Genomic DNA, 15,737 nt, shown 5'->3' with positions numbered 1-15,737 from the left:
CAAAATGTAGTGTTTGTGGCATCTTGAGAAAAGAACATACATTCATTCAAATTTGAAGACTTAGTGAGAAGTACTAACTAAACCAGAGATTAAACCATAGCTGCTCTGATTGAGTAGCACAATTTTTAAAAAAACTTTTCCAATTTTTTCTACAGAGAAAAGGATGCAGAAAATTATTCTAGAATCTATGTGTGAGAATCTGACATTTTTGTAGGACTGAACTGCCCCTATTTGCAAAAGAAGGAGGAAAGGACCAATTCTAAACTGTTCCAAACTCTAATTATTTTGTCCCTTCCTGGAAGGGTCAGCAACTTTTGTAAACAATAATTCTGTCTTCTTAGTATTTCCTTCACTCTTGGTGAAATATTTGTACTAGATCCTAGATTTCAGAAACAAACAGAACTTTGTTTTATTTTAGCCAAAACTATTTCCGTGACTCTCTTCAAGTCTCACAGTCAGGACAAAACAATAACTCTTTAAGGCTTTCACCATGGGGCTTCATCATTTTCTTTTACCCATAAAGTGAAGCATTCTTTAAAAAAAAAAAAAAATAACCCAATACCCTCTTATATGTGACTAGCAAGGGGAAAAAAGTTCCAAATGGGTCTTGAGAAATCAGCTAAGTTCTGATGGAACTTCCAGAGATATATCTGAAAACAACCTATAATTTTCACAAGGCCTTTCATAGCACTAAGAATGGTATTTTGTCTCTGTTTTCCCCTTCAAATAACATGCTAATACAAAGCATACACACTTTTTTTTGTACTCAAGCTTCTGACAAGCTTGAACAGACTGAATGGGAAAGATGCAGAGTGAGACAAGGTGTCCTAGTAAAGCACTCAGACATCAGTTAACCCCACAGGAAAAATGTCTTGCAATAAAGAAACAGAATATCAGCGCACTTGGATATCATTTTGATTTTCCTAATTTTCCCAAAGGAATTTACTACAGTTAAAATTGTCAAGGAGAGGAGTCTGCTTGAGACAATGTTAAATGATTCATGAGTTTTAAATTGGTCAAATATTATATTTCTCTTGGACCCACTTTTCCCCCTTCCTGTCTCCCCAGTCTACACATACTGAGGAAACTTCTCTGATATTTAAATGAGAAGAACACATTTAAAACCTCACAGAACAATTCTAAGTCTTTTAAGAGTAATTAGTTTGAAACATCCAAAGTTCAGTTATGAAGACAAACTAAAATGTAAAGGTCTCAATTGTGCTAATTCCTGACTACCCATTTTATTAGTAAAGGGTCTGGAGTCACCATTTATCTTACACTTTCAGTATCAGGCAACACAAGAGCTAATCAGAAGAATAAGGAAAAAACCTAACAATTCTATTCTGTTTAATAAATAAGCAAAACTGCATTATAAAAAGTTATATTACCTACATTGAACCTATATGAATATATATACATGTATGTGATATGTATATGCATATGTATACACATAATACACAAAAAGTATGTGTGTATATATCTACATATACACACATAGTTATTCTTTTTTTAAATCCCATAAAATTCATTTCTTTTGATTCTAATAAGGAAATTGATTATAGATATTAACACCACATCTCCCATACAGAAGAATCAGAAAATGAGTATTGTTATGCTTTGGAGTTCTGTTATCACAATACAAAACCCTTCTAGGTTCACAGCAATAAGTAGGCGCTGTGTGTTCCGTGGAGATTACCAACCCTGATAAATAGGAGAGTTTGAGAGAAATCTGTCACTGTTATTAGTTATATTACCTTCTGACAGCATGCCTAGTGCTTCATCAGAATTATGTCCATTCAGCACCACTGTCTTCTTGGGAGAATAATTTTCATAGTTGAGGGAGGACCCAACTTGTGAGATGTAAGCATGTTCAACAACTGAAGTCGACAAAGATTCCCATTGTATCTCTTTCTTTTGACATTTAAAATCCAATTCGCATCCTGTCCAGCCATAGAAAGCCAAGGTAAAGAGAAAGCCTTGCAGTGGGTTCAGTATTCCCTATGAGATGCAGAGGGAGGAATAGAAGACAGTCAGTGTAACACCCCATGCAAGCCTTGAGAAGATAAATAGTTTATCCAAATCAAGCAATCAACAAACATTTATCAAGTGCTTACTATGTGCCAGATACTGTGCTAAACTCTTAGACTACAAAGAACAACAAATTAAATGAACCCCACAGTCAAAAAGTTTACAATGTGGGGAGGGGGGGATATTGCATTAATAGGAAAATACAGAATATGGGTGATAGGGAATGGATTTGTAATTTCATTGGTTTCAAGAGTCTCCCAGATCAGCAAACTGCTATAATACAGGTCCGTACACTCTCTGCAACTGACCATTTCAAAAAATTTCCTAGAACAAAAAGTAGAAATATATTAGTAAATGTTTGCTAACCAATTCTCTAGGAGGAAAATATACCCAGAACACACCTTGAAGTTTAATCTGCATCATTCATGTTTTCTCCATCATTTTCTTAAGTCTAAATGTAATTTGTAGATTTCTGAGATGTAAATGTTCACATAGAAAATTTTCAGATGAGTTCTCACAATATACTTGTTCAAGCTGGTTCCAGCACAGCTCTGATTAAGAAGTAAAAAGACTAGCCTGGTATCACTTGATCAGTATGTATGAAAGATAAGATTTGAGCCCAGACCAGATCCCCATGATACCATTCTACTTCTCAGTGCATAGGGACAAAATACACAGACACACACAGATACACAGACACATATGTGCATGTGTGTGTGTGTGTGTGTGTGTACACATACATACATACATACATATATATATATATATATTTCAAGGTAATTTTGGAAACAGTGGTGGGTGCTAGTAACTGGAAGAAGGAAGGTATTATTTATAAAATTGTGATTGAGCTGGGTTATGAAGAAAGCAAGGGATTTTAAGAGGTGAAGATGAAGAAGGAGTACACTTCATAAATGGGGTACAGTTAGTATAAAAGAATAAGTATAGAAAGTGTATTATCCCATGAGGAGCAGTGAATGAACCCAAATTCTATTCAATATGCCTGTGCTTCCAGAACAATGGAAAGACCTATTAAGGAGGCACTTTGAAGGAAACAAGAGTTTAAAGACAGGGTAGAGGGTGGCTGTCACTGCTATTCTCTCAGAATGTCCTAAGAGCTAATGAGCACTTGACTGATTTTCTGCTGGTTGGCTTGGAGAGTCAACCCAGTCTTCTCATAAAGTTATTACCAGTTAACATTCAGGTCCCTACACCATAAAAATGACAATGAATCAAATTAACAACAAAGTCATTTTTAAGTAGAGAAGTTCCCAAGTATACTATCAATGGTACTATTTAAAAAAACAATTTGAAATTATATCCCCAAAGTCATTAATTTACACATACCCTATGATCCTGTGATACCACTGCTATGCATATAATTCCCAAGGAATTATTTTAAAAAGACATAGGGAAACTTTCCATATATACAAAAGATATTTGTAAACAACTCTTTTTATACTAACAATGAATTGGGATGGAGGTGGGGACCAGGTTTTCACTGAGTAGGGAAAGGATGGACAATTTTGTGGTCTGGAAATGTGATGGAATATTACTGTACTATAGGAAATCATGAAATATGGGAAATTTGTTTGTGTACTGATGAAGAATTAGTAAGCAGAATCAGAAAGATTCCTATGATTTATAGTGCTATCTACATACATATATATAGGTATATCTTATTTTATTGTGCTTTGCAGATATTGCATTTTTTTTAAACAAATTGAAAGTTTGTGGCAATCCTACATGAAACAAGTCTATTCCTGCCATTTTTCCAACAGCATATGCTCACATCATGTCTCTGTCATATTTTGTTATTTATCATATTACTTGAAGCTTTTTTATAATTATTATTGTAATTCACAATTACTTTTGTAATTGTTTAGAGGTGTCACAAAACTGTATAAGATGAAAAACTTATTCAATAAATGTTGTATGTGTTATGAATGTTCCACCAATGAACCTTTTCATCTCTTCTTCTAGAGCCTCTTTATTCCCTAGGACACAATAATTTTGAAATTAAGCCAATTAATAACCCCGCACTGGCCTCTAAGTGTTCAAGTGAAAGAAAGAATGAACTGATGTGATAAATTTCATTGTTTTCTTGTTTTGAGAAACTGCTACAACCATTGCAACTTTAAGCAACCACCAGCCATCAGCAACCATCAATATTAAGGCAAGATCCTCCACCAGCATAAAGGTTATGAAGCCTTTCGTGGAAGGCTTAGGTGATGGTTAGAATTTTTTTTTAGCAATAAAGTATTTTAAATTAAATAATATATGATTTTTATATATAATTGCACATTTAATAAATTAAAGTATAATATAAATATAACCTTTATATATATATTATATAAAAACCATAACCATGATATATTTATATAAATAAATGTTTATATTATCATTTACTATATTATATATATATATACACACACACATATGTATTCAAAAACAAAAAAAATTGGGACTCGGCTTTATTGAGGTGGACTGTAACTGAATCTGCAATAACTACTAGGTACATCTGTACAGAATAAATATGAGGTAATTTGAGTTGAGAAGTGTAGGTACTAGCAGCTGGAAGGAGAAAGAAGGCTTTATTTAGAAAGTGATGCTTGAGCTGATGACACAGGATTTTAAGAGATGAAGGCAGGAAGAGAATGCGTTATTGTTTATATATATATATATATATATATATAGAAAGACTTCAGAACTGATCAATGCAAGACTGATAATGCCTTCAGAAGATTAATAATGAAGAATGCTTCCCTTTTATCAGAGGAAATGGAGTGAGATATAGATGGCAAAGAAGCATACATTTTCAACATTTATCAACATCATTTCAGAGATAATCAAATCTAATGTCCTTGTTTTACACATAAGGAAACTGAGGCACAAAAATTTAAATGACTTGCTTAAGATCTCATGGATAACTATGTGATTTGGAATTAGATTTAGAATTTTAAGGGATCTTAGAGGTCACCTGCTCATAAATTCATTTTACAGATGATAAAAATGAGATCCAGAGAAATATAGGGATTGACCTTATGGTCATAGAGATGGGGAATATCAAACTAGAACCAATTTCTTTGACCACAAATATAGCATTCATTCTACTGCTCAATCTATCTGCCAGTTTTAGTTCAATGTATTGGTATATAATTCATCTGGTTCCAGTCACTAGAACACAGTAAGGACCTCAAGATGCTGTCATATCATATCACTTATTTAGGATTATCTATTCCTAGTTAATTATTTTTGTCCTGTCTTTCCCAAACTAATAATCATTTCTCGTTGGAAAACAAAAGAAAGTAAGTTGAAAAGTTCAGCTTTCTCACCATCTTTTGTTATCCCATCCCCCAACTAGTGGCCGTAGCCATCCATTCTTCTTGATTTAGAGATAGGAATGAAGATTGGGATACAGCATGCTCATTTCAGCAGTACATAGTAAAATTGGGATGATACAGAGAAGATTAGCATGGCCCCTGCTCAAGGATGACACACAAATTCATGAAGCGGTCCATATTAAAAAAAAAGAAAGAAAGAAAGAAAAAGAAAAAGAAAAAATAAGAAAGAAAAGAAAGAAAGATTGGGATACAAGGACTAGGTTGCTGACAGAGGAATGTGCAACTCATTTCAGCACCTTCTCTATAATTTAGTCTTAGAGAATTGCCTAAAACACCAATAAATGACTTGCCCAAGCAGTTCCTGATAAATCTTTTTAAAAGTCCCAAGACATCTTTTGTTGTTGTTCTCAGTATTCCTTATCATCCCCAGCTCATTCTAAAATTTAATGCTCCTGATACAATCACAGGAGCTTTTGTTGTGCCACAGTTCCCATTTATTGTCGTGACTCAGTTTCCCCAATTGTTCTGCCTCAGTTTCCCTGAACTGTTCTGCCTTAATCCCCCTAGTTTACAACTCCCTTCCTGATCATTAGGACTGATATAACTTAGGACTAGTTATTCTAAAGTTATAAATTGAAAATGTGTAAACTCAAGATAAGGGGAAGTTCAGACTTCCTGGCTCCTAACTCCTTCTAAGTCTTCAAGAATTTATGATCCTACCCCCGAACCTGTCAGAATCAGATTGATGGCCCCTGCCTGGAGATTTCCCCCTCCCTAGAGTTTGGACTCCACCCCCACCCCGCCTTTGTTTAGCTATCTGAGCTTGAATCTAGGTGTGTGTGTGTGTGTGTGTGTGTGTGTGTGTGTGTGTGTGTGATTGAGATTTGCTACTGGATGCTTTGGATATCAGCCCTGGGGACAACATGCCCCCAGCACAATCTCTTCCTTTCAGAAATCCAAAGTATTAAAAACTCTCTAATCTCTATCTTGCCTCAGTTTCTCCGGCATTACACTTGCAGATTTTTAAAAAGATTCATCCTTATTAAACTGTGTGTGTATATGATGTATGTATGTGTATGTGCATGTGTGTGCATATCAATGTCAGTCAATAAACTTGCTGTACTGCCTAATCAGTCTCTATGCAATTCTTTTTCTTCCTTATCAGAACTATTTTTCCTTGTAGCTTCAGAATTTTATTCTTAAAATCTAACCTTACCATCAAGCTGACTAGTCCAGTGGAGTGCTGATTTGCTTCTAAAGTTTCCATTATTTCTATATCAGCAACAGTTCTTCCATGTTGGTCAGAATTAGATTCAGAACAGCAATTTCTTTGTTGTTTCTTTCAATTTTTGAAGGATGAAACTACCATCAGCATAAGTCACAAATTCTCAGCTGCTCTGTTTTTTGGCAGATAGTACATGAACACATCTAGATAAGTGAGGTACCTCCCTTTGACTATATTAAACCAGTTCTATTTTCCAAACTCCTTATGTTATTCTTGTTCTTGTCCAAGTAGTCTTTCATACTTCTATAACAATATAGCTTCTGTTTCATTCTCTATAAATCCCTATTTAAGTCATTATGTCAATAAGCAGTTTAAAACTCCTTTTTGGCCCTTTAACATTCATTTTCTTGTTTTGTTTCTTCACAGCAGTTCTTCTCTTTTTTCAACCAACATTTCATTCTTCCACTAACTAGAGAGTTTAACATGTGTTCTTTCAACTTTTTCACCTTCTTCAGCAATAATTTTGAATACAGAGAAGCATGACTTGATTACCTACACAAGCACAAATATAGAACACACTCTATAGGTCATTTGAAAACTTTGCGTAAAGAAAGATCCTCAGTAATTTGTCTTTTCAGAAGCACTCGTGTTCAACTTTTGGGGCTAAGTACTTTATCAAACTGTTTTCCATAACTTTCATTACATAGACAACTCAGATTCTAGAGCTTCTGAGAAAAGTTTAATTTATTTAGGCCAGGCTTCCTGCCTTTCTGACAATAAGATTGTGTAATCTGCTTTAATCGACACATTCCTGTCATATCCCAAAGCAGAACAAAGCAAACAGAAACAGATTCACAAGGAGAAATATAATTATTGGATCTAATTATGTCTCTCTACCTTATTACTCCTTCCCTTTGATCTCCAGGTATCTGCCTATATTTTCCTGGCCATATGGTTCTCTTGTACCATCTAAGAGATGAGACACAATTTATTTAACAGATAGGAGAAAATACAAGACACAAGTCCAGTCTGGAGTTGGAAAGGTGAAATTAAAGTTTGCATGAGTTAAGTAGAGCTAGATATATACATAATTAGGACATATATGTTCATGAAGATGATCACTGAAACCATGGAATAGGTGAGCACAACAAGATAGAGAATATATTAGACTAAAGAAAGTGGGCCAGGACAAAACCTGAGCAATCTATTTTTGTGGTAGGAAGAAAATAAACCTTAAAGGTTATGGAGTGCTAAGAAAAGTAAGAAAAGCAACAGGAGAAAGTAGATTTGCAGTATATCAGAGTTGGAATTGACAGTAAAGGTTATTTGGTCAACAGCTTACTGAATGTAAATCCTACTTAAGATATCCCTGAGTAATCACCCAGCTTGGAGAACTTTAATGAAGGTGTCTCATCATAAGACTGAACAAAAACATTGATTACGTCTCTGAGAACTTTAAACAGCTAAGCCCTAGGAACAAGTTGGAGGTTTATACTTTGAGTCAGTAAATACAGGAACAAGTAGTTGGGAAAGAAGCCAGATTTTCACTTATTTGGGAGAAAGGGTAGAGAAGAGAATTTTCTCTCCTTCCCCTATTAACTTCAGTGTCTAGGAGTGGAATTATTTGCCCAGAGGGAGACACCCCATCCAGTGATTGAAGGGTTCAAGATAGTCTAAAGCACAGCTAAGACAGTTCAGACAGATAATGAGTGCCAATCAGTCTTTCAATGCCAAGAGTAACTCTGAAGTGTGCAGACTTGACTATGGATTCCAGAGAAAACTATCCATGGCAATAGAGAGTTGAGCTTCAGGGCCTTGAGATTTTCCTTGACCACATGTATTCCTGTCTGCCTCCCAACATCACTCTACTACACTGTTTCTGTATTTGTGGAAGAGTGCAGCCAAGATTTATGTTGGGAATGTTTAATAGCTATTGCATTTACTATGTACTCTTGGCCATTGCTGAGAGCTTATTGTACCTACTGACTGATTGATAATGGAAAATCTCCCAATGAGGTCTCAAGACTTTTAAAAATAAGTACCTAAAGGGAGGGTATCCTACTTGAGCCTTTGACTAGCAGCCACCTTTTGGAGGACCCAACCTAAGAGTGTGAGAGCAAATAAAGTGAACTACCTCAGAGAAAGTACTGTCTACATGAAAAAGGCATACTAGAAAGTCAACTTTGGAATTATCAAACCCTACCCCAATTTATGAAAATGGAACATTATTACCCTGATCAAATGAGATATTTGTAAGGCATTTAGCACAGCGCCTAGTACATAATAAATGTTAGCTAAATTCTTATTCCCTTCTCCAAATCTAGAAGCAATTTGGCAGGTTTGGGGGGCCTGTAACATCCCACACTTTTCCTGGAGTTGTACAGAATAGCTTTTACTAAATCTCTTTTAAATCTTATTTATGGGCTTACTTTTTTCCTCTCTATAAGGGATAAGAGATAAGGATTATTGTAGAATAATCATTCATTTAGAAAACTATTTGCCATCAAATGAAGGATGGAAATTGGTAGAAGAAACTAATCAAGTCTCTCCCTCTTCATTTTTAAATTCCTTCAGCTCAGTGACATCTTTAAATTGCAGCTAGAAAGTGACCCTAATTTGAATGCAAAAAAAATTCTAATAGATAATTTGCTATTGTAAATATCTAATGAATTTTGATAAAGAAACTAGAAATTTATGTCCTTACTCTTTAATGGCCTCTTTCAGATTTTGTGTGCCAGGGTTCTACACACAGAGTCAGTAGAACACAGCAGAGGAATAGGACAAGTTGAGTTCTAACTCCCTGTTATCAACTGGGATTGTTTTAGAACTGTTTTAAAAAATGTGTCTCGCACATTCAAATAGGGCATAATACCAAACCCAGATACAAATTTATAAATATACAAATCATTTTGGGGTATCAGTTTCCACATCTATAAAATGAGAGAATTAAAGAAGATGATTTCTAGGAGTCTTTCAAGCTTTAAATTCTACAATCTGTGGTCTCCCTGTCCTTTAAAAGTATAAGAAAGATGAAAATCTGGTTGACCTACCATAGTAAACCATGTGATCAGGGTTGCATTTCTAATATTTTTCAAAGAGCTTCCATTGATATCTGGCTGTGTTTCAAGGTAGAACAAAAGACTTTCATTGATGATATTCGGCAACCAACTGGTAGGACAAAAGTACATAATAAAAAAAAAATTAGTTTTTAAAGATGATTGTGGTGACTACAATCAAGAAACTATAAGTCTGTTTACTCTGCTGACATAGTCAGCAGCAAAAATAACTGTAGTGGTATTAGATCAAAAAATGTTAAGTTCTAGAAGGTTTTGCAAGGGTCAATGCTGGAAAATTACCCATGCATATATTTTGTAAATAAAAAGCCATAATAATAATAAAAAAGAAATGTTAAGTTCTTTGACTCAGTCTAAAACAAAGAAAACAAAATCTAATGATCTTCCCCCTCCCAACATGCTTGTATTCTATGCTTTCTCACAGGGTAAAATTACTATGCTATATATAAGATTAATTAGAATTTGTCTGGAAGATTTTTTTTTTTCTTTCAAAGATCTATGATTTCATTTGTGAAGAGAGAAAGGAGAAAGGAAGAAAAAGGGATAGAGAGAGGAAAGAATGGGAAGGAAAAGGTGAAAGAAGGGAGAAAAAAGATACAGTTGATACTATAGAGCATTTTAAGGTCTGTTTTTTTTTTTTTTTAACTATCGTTTTACCGTGTTTTACTTATATTGGATTATTTGCTGGCTAGGGGAGGGTGTTGGGGCAAAAGGAGGGAGAAAAATTTGGAACACAAAGTTTTGCAAGGGTGAATGTATTTTGAAAATTAAGAACTATTATTGAAAAATAAAGAAAGAAAAGGCTATTATTAAAAATAAAATATTGTGTTACTTAGTTCTCATAATGACCTGAGGAGGCAGGCTTATTATAGTTATTATTTTATCCATTTTATAGATGGAGAAATTGACTCAGAAAGGTTAAATGACTTGATCATCATCACACAGGGGAATAGGGAAAGGAATAAGTATTTATTAAATGTCCACTATGTGTCAGAGGCAGAATTTGATCCCAGACCTTTGCTAAATCCAAAGTCAATGTTCTTTTGAAGCAATCCTTTTATATCCTAGCAAATAATCTTCATTGAGTTTTTGTGGTTAAAAAAAATGAGCTAATTTAATGAGCCTTGAATAAGAAATCTCTCTGAATTTAGTTAGGTTGATCCTCAAAAAATAGATACACAACAATCTAGAGCTAGAAACCTCACAAAGAGCCCTAAAAGGGCCTTCCAGCCCAGGAATTCTGACCCTAAACTCATTCTGTCATTCTGTCTCCCAAACTATTAGCATTCCAGTACTGGGATTTTTTCTATCTTGGTAGTTCCTGCTAGAATTTGAGTTTTTTTGACACAAAGAAACCAGAGTTACCTCCATTCTACCAGGAGATATTAGAGTTGGACTTTAGGTGGGAGGAGCTTTTTCTAGAGGATAGGGAAGATTGAGGGCTGGGCTTGGATCTGGCCTTCAGCAACTTAGGCTCAATGAGCTAGGCAAGTCACTTTAACTTCCCATAGTCTCTGTTTCCTCATCCACAAAATGGGGATAATTAATGACAACCTTATTTCACAGGATTATTGTGGAATATTTTCCAAATCTTTTCTATTTTCTCCTTAGGCTATATAATCAAGACCTAAATAATGTCTATTAATCTGATATTAGAAATGTAACTGGCAAAGAGTTTTAGTGGACTTTGGAAGAGTGAGCCAATTTTCATAACAGTAAGAAAATGTATGCTTCTGGTAGTGTTTATCTAGACACTCATTATGTCAGGTAAATTATTAATACTACAGATGCCTATACTGTATCTGGAAGTATCATTTAACCATAGTAAAGAGCTTTCTGAAATTAATCTCTCTCCCTATTGATTTCAATTCTATTTTAAAGGGCACCTACTTAAGACCCTGTTACCTTCTGCTCTTAGCTAAACTGTGAGTCATCCCACCATAGCAAGTTACTAGTGATAACTTGTCTCTGTTCTCAGATACAGAAATTCTAGCTGAGAGAAGAATATCATTTGGTGATTCTTTCAAGCCTTTTAAAAGTGCTATAACCTAAGGCTAACTCCAGCCAACGGGTGAAATACCGGATGCAGATGGTTGGGAAGTTTGGAAACTAAACTTGGGACTCCTTGTTTCATGAACTTTGCATATGCTTGAATAAAACTGAATAGTTTTCCAAAAGTTTGTGTATTGTGAACTTGCTTTCCTGTTCTCACTCCATTTCCTCAAAGGGTATCTCACACAAGTTTCAAAGATTTCCTTTCCAAAGACGTCTCTTTGAAACATCCAGGTCACAGCTGGATCAAGAAAAATGGCAAGCTGCTTTCAAATCTTCCCTCCCCATTGCAATAATGAGAATGTGTAAAATAGACATTACCAAATAATGAACACTAGCATAATTTTGAAAAAACGAATTTGAATCACTGCTCCCAACCGCCTTTCATTCTCTGTATAAATGCCTTGTCTTCCTTTGAGTAAAGATGCCACTGAAAAGAATAGAAGAGAACTACTTAAATGATCTTGTTCATTATTAACAGAGATGATACAATGATAATGAAAAAGACAAAGCTAGATGTAACCCAAAGAGCTTCTAAATTATTCAAATGCAGAGTAACTTGGGGGCAGTGCAGAAGACTGAGAAACTCCACCAGGACATTAAAGCTACCTTCCCTATAGGATATATGGAAAATGATAACTGAATTATATTTACCATACTATGATGTAACATTGTACAGGGAAATCCTGAATGAATCACAATTAAATTCACACATGGCAGTATCTCGATGTAATATGAACTTCTTACAATTAGAAATACTTGTTTCTTTAATATACTTCATTTTCTAGGATGTAAGAAACTGTTTTAGGATTGTCTGAGGATTGAGTGCTTCTATTGAAGATTCAGAATACATCAAATTAAAGCCTTGTAATTGATTCCTGAAAAATTCAATTCCCTCTCAATAAATATCACAAAAGCCCTATATAAAAATTCTCTAGCTTCATCCTAGTATATGAGTCTAATTTGAACAGTTTTTTGAGATCAAAATATAGTGAACAGGTTTTTTGAGATCAAAATGTAGTACCAAATCTAGACAGGTTTTACTTCTGATAGATACACATAATAAAGGCAGGGATATAGAATAAAGATCAGTGATCTTATCTAATTCACTCATCTTTTTGTTCTGATTCAAATTAATCTGCATATCAAACCAGAAAAAAATTTGGGAATTTTAAACCTCAACTCATTCTGGGACTAAGGACTATCTGGCCTGATCAGAGGCATAGGATTGAGATGAAAAGACATCCTTAGTCTGGACTCACTCTGAATTATTTTTGTTAGCTGAACGTAGTCTGGTTATGATTACAGAATGAATGGTCTTATCAGGTATATGTTTTCTAATCACTGTACTCTTGTTGACTGGAACTAAGTGACAAGGGCCACTGAAGAAATCATAAATTTGGAGTATTGCCTAATAGAAACTAGCAGAATGAAGCACTGGGAAGCAAGCTAATGATACCAAATGATATCAGCAATCTTGAAGCTTTGGAGTCAAACATTCATGTACCCTGGCCACATGTATCCCTAGGTGTCTGAACCACAGATAACCCCTATGAATTTCTATTTTTTCCACTGATTTGTATCTCTGCCATAATATGCCCTATTTCTTCTAAGCAGTTCTAGGCAGAGGAAGGAGGGGGAAGAAAGAAATAATCTATTGCTACTTTTCTTACTATACTAGTTCTTAAATAAATGTTTTTACTTTGATTATGTCCTCTGAATGACTAGTAAATGTAAATACATTGGTGGGGGTTTGTGAACTATGGTCTTGAGTGGATATTAATCATTAGAACATCTTGGACTTAGGGCAGCTTCTCTGAGTGTCCCACATGCTACCTTGCTTTGTGACTGAAGATTTTATAGTTCATATTAATTTGCTAGCCCACATTTTCTTTTTATAGATAAACTTTCTATTTCGTATTCTTACAAGTTAGAGTGACAAAGGGAAATAACCACAAGTCTGAAGTCATTTACAAAATGCTTGATTAAAATTTGCATCTACTCCATTGTCTGCATTAGAGGCATAAAATGTCTGTTACCCACCAACTAGTAAAGCATTATCACCTTTACCTGCCACAACTGTCTTTTGGAACAGGATGGGATTGGTCAACAAAACTAGCAGGAGTGGCACATACGTAGTCACATAATGGGGGACTGCATGCTCCAGGCCACTTTCACAACTGAGGGGGGAAAAGTAAAAGTTATTTGTTTTTTGATATCTGAAGCTCTGATTTTGTTAGCTTATATTAGACTACTCAGCTTACTGCTGAGAAGAGCTAATGAAAGTAAGGAGGAAAAATAACAAATTTACTTCTGACTCACTTCAAAAGAAATATGGCTCATTTATTTTGGCTACAAATACTAAGTAAATCAGGAAGAAGAGCATTATGTTTCCACTTGTCATTTAAACAAGTGATCCCACGTATTATAACCTGGAAAGGAGTAAAAGAATCCTCCTGGTAGGGTAATAATAAGGAAGGAAGGGACAGACTGGAGCATGATGGACTTTCCACTGAGCCCTTCAAGGAAAGGAGAGAAAACACAAGAATTAACAAAAGACTTAGTTCACAAAGTAAGTTTTTTATATTCCAAAAGAAAACCATTCTGACCATTATGACTAAGAAGTAAGTTATTCCCAAAGAAACATGTCATGAAAATAAAAGACATAGGACTTGATGATTACTGCCACAGGAATATCTGTCAACAAGATAGCCCAATAAGGTAAAAGATAAAGAGACTATATAAAACAAAGAGAAGAAATGAGGAAAGGAGGGAAAGGCCTATTATTGACTTAGTTATCATGTCTCAGCAGCTTTGTGACTGCCCTCCTACTAGTCCCTTCTCTCAATGGTAAGTTCTTTCTGGAACCACTTCCATTTGGGAGTCAGGTCCCAGATTATCTATCCATAATTTTCCAGACTTAGCCATCATGTCACTAAGGAGATTGTTCCTTATTTCCTCCATGAAAACTATGAAAAAACTCAAAAACTATGGAGAATCCATAGAATTCATATCCAAGAATTCATAGCTACAAAATCAAGCCAAAGAGAGATACACAATGGACTGTATTTTGTTTGTGGATATGTGACCAATGATAAGATATAACTATCCATTTCTCCCATACCAAAAAGAGGATAGAATTCTACTATATGGGTCAAAAGAAATGCCAGGTAGGCTCAGTAAAATGAAGCATACAAGGAATACATACACCTATCCCGGGGGCAAAAAAATAAATAAATAAAATATATCTTTATGTTATATAAGCCCATCTTGAGGAGATTTGGGGGATTTTGATTAATGAGCCCCATGTTGCAGTGCTCTACTACTTAAAGGGGAGCCATTAATATCTAAATCTGGTCAAAACTGCATAGTGTCACATAGAGATTTTAAGACTCCTCCTAAAGTCTCTAAAGTCTTTTTTTTTTGGGGGGGGGGGATTTAAATCTCTTCATTATCTGGATTTCCTACCTTTCATGTCTTCTTAAACTTCCATGAACTCTATGATCCAGCTTGCAGTTCCTCAAACATGACACTCCACATTCTGTTTCCATTCTTAATGCCAAGAAGGTTCTCTTCCTTACCACTTACCTCTTTATCTCTTTATTTCCCTTACTTTCTTCAAGACTCAGCTAAAAGGCCACTTTCTTAAAACCATTAATGCTTTCACTTTTCAGAGTAACTTCCACATGTTATGTATATTTTTTATCTGTGACTACTTATTTACATGTCTCCCCCATTAGTATAAGTCCCATTAGTATATGGGTTCCTTGAGGACAGAGACTATTTTTGCCATTCCTTGTCTCATCAGAGATTAGCACAGTGCCTGGCACATAATAAAATACTTTTTGACTGACCAATTGGGGGTCCCTGACAGCATGAATACATCATAAGTACAACCAGCTGTATTATAGAGGGATTCCCAACTGTAGCAGCTATATTTCTTCCAAGTAGGGATCAATTTGCTAATGATAGGTCCTTGAATGATCCCATATCTTTGGGTAAAAATAGGGCTTAAGT

The 15,737-nt window shown here is 35.0% G+C and overlaps 1 protein-coding gene and 1 non-coding gene across 2 annotated transcripts in view; one reads left to right on the top strand and one right to left on the bottom strand.

Moving 5' to 3' along the window:
• The window catches only part of GPR143 (G protein-coupled receptor 143), a 58,825-nt gene that overhangs the window by 22,437 nt on the left and 20,651 nt on the right, over window positions 1–15,737 (bottom strand). The window contains exons 5-8 of the mRNA XM_051991131.1: window positions 13,791–13,900; window positions 12,042–12,150; window positions 9,645–9,762; window positions 1,755–1,998 (exon numbers count right to left, since the gene is read on the bottom strand). Of these exons, the coding sequence (XP_051847091.1) occupies window positions 1,755–1,998; window positions 9,645–9,762; window positions 12,042–12,150; window positions 13,791–13,900 (581 nt within the window). The remainder of the gene's footprint in view (window positions 1–1,754; window positions 1,999–9,644; window positions 9,763–12,041; window positions 12,151–13,790; window positions 13,901–15,737) is intronic.
• Window positions 5,450–5,552, top strand: LOC127558418 (U6 spliceosomal RNA). The gene has a single exon (XR_007952814.1). It is a non-coding gene; the product is annotated as a U6 spliceosomal RNA (small nuclear RNA).

This window comes from Antechinus flavipes, chromosome 3 (assembly GCF_016432865.1).
Source record: "Antechinus flavipes isolate AdamAnt ecotype Samford, QLD, Australia chromosome 3, AdamAnt_v2, whole genome shotgun sequence".
NCBI classification, from domain to species: domain Eukaryota; kingdom Metazoa; phylum Chordata; class Mammalia; order Dasyuromorphia; family Dasyuridae; genus Antechinus; species Antechinus flavipes.
This window is presented reverse-complemented; position numbering and strand designations above follow the sequence as displayed.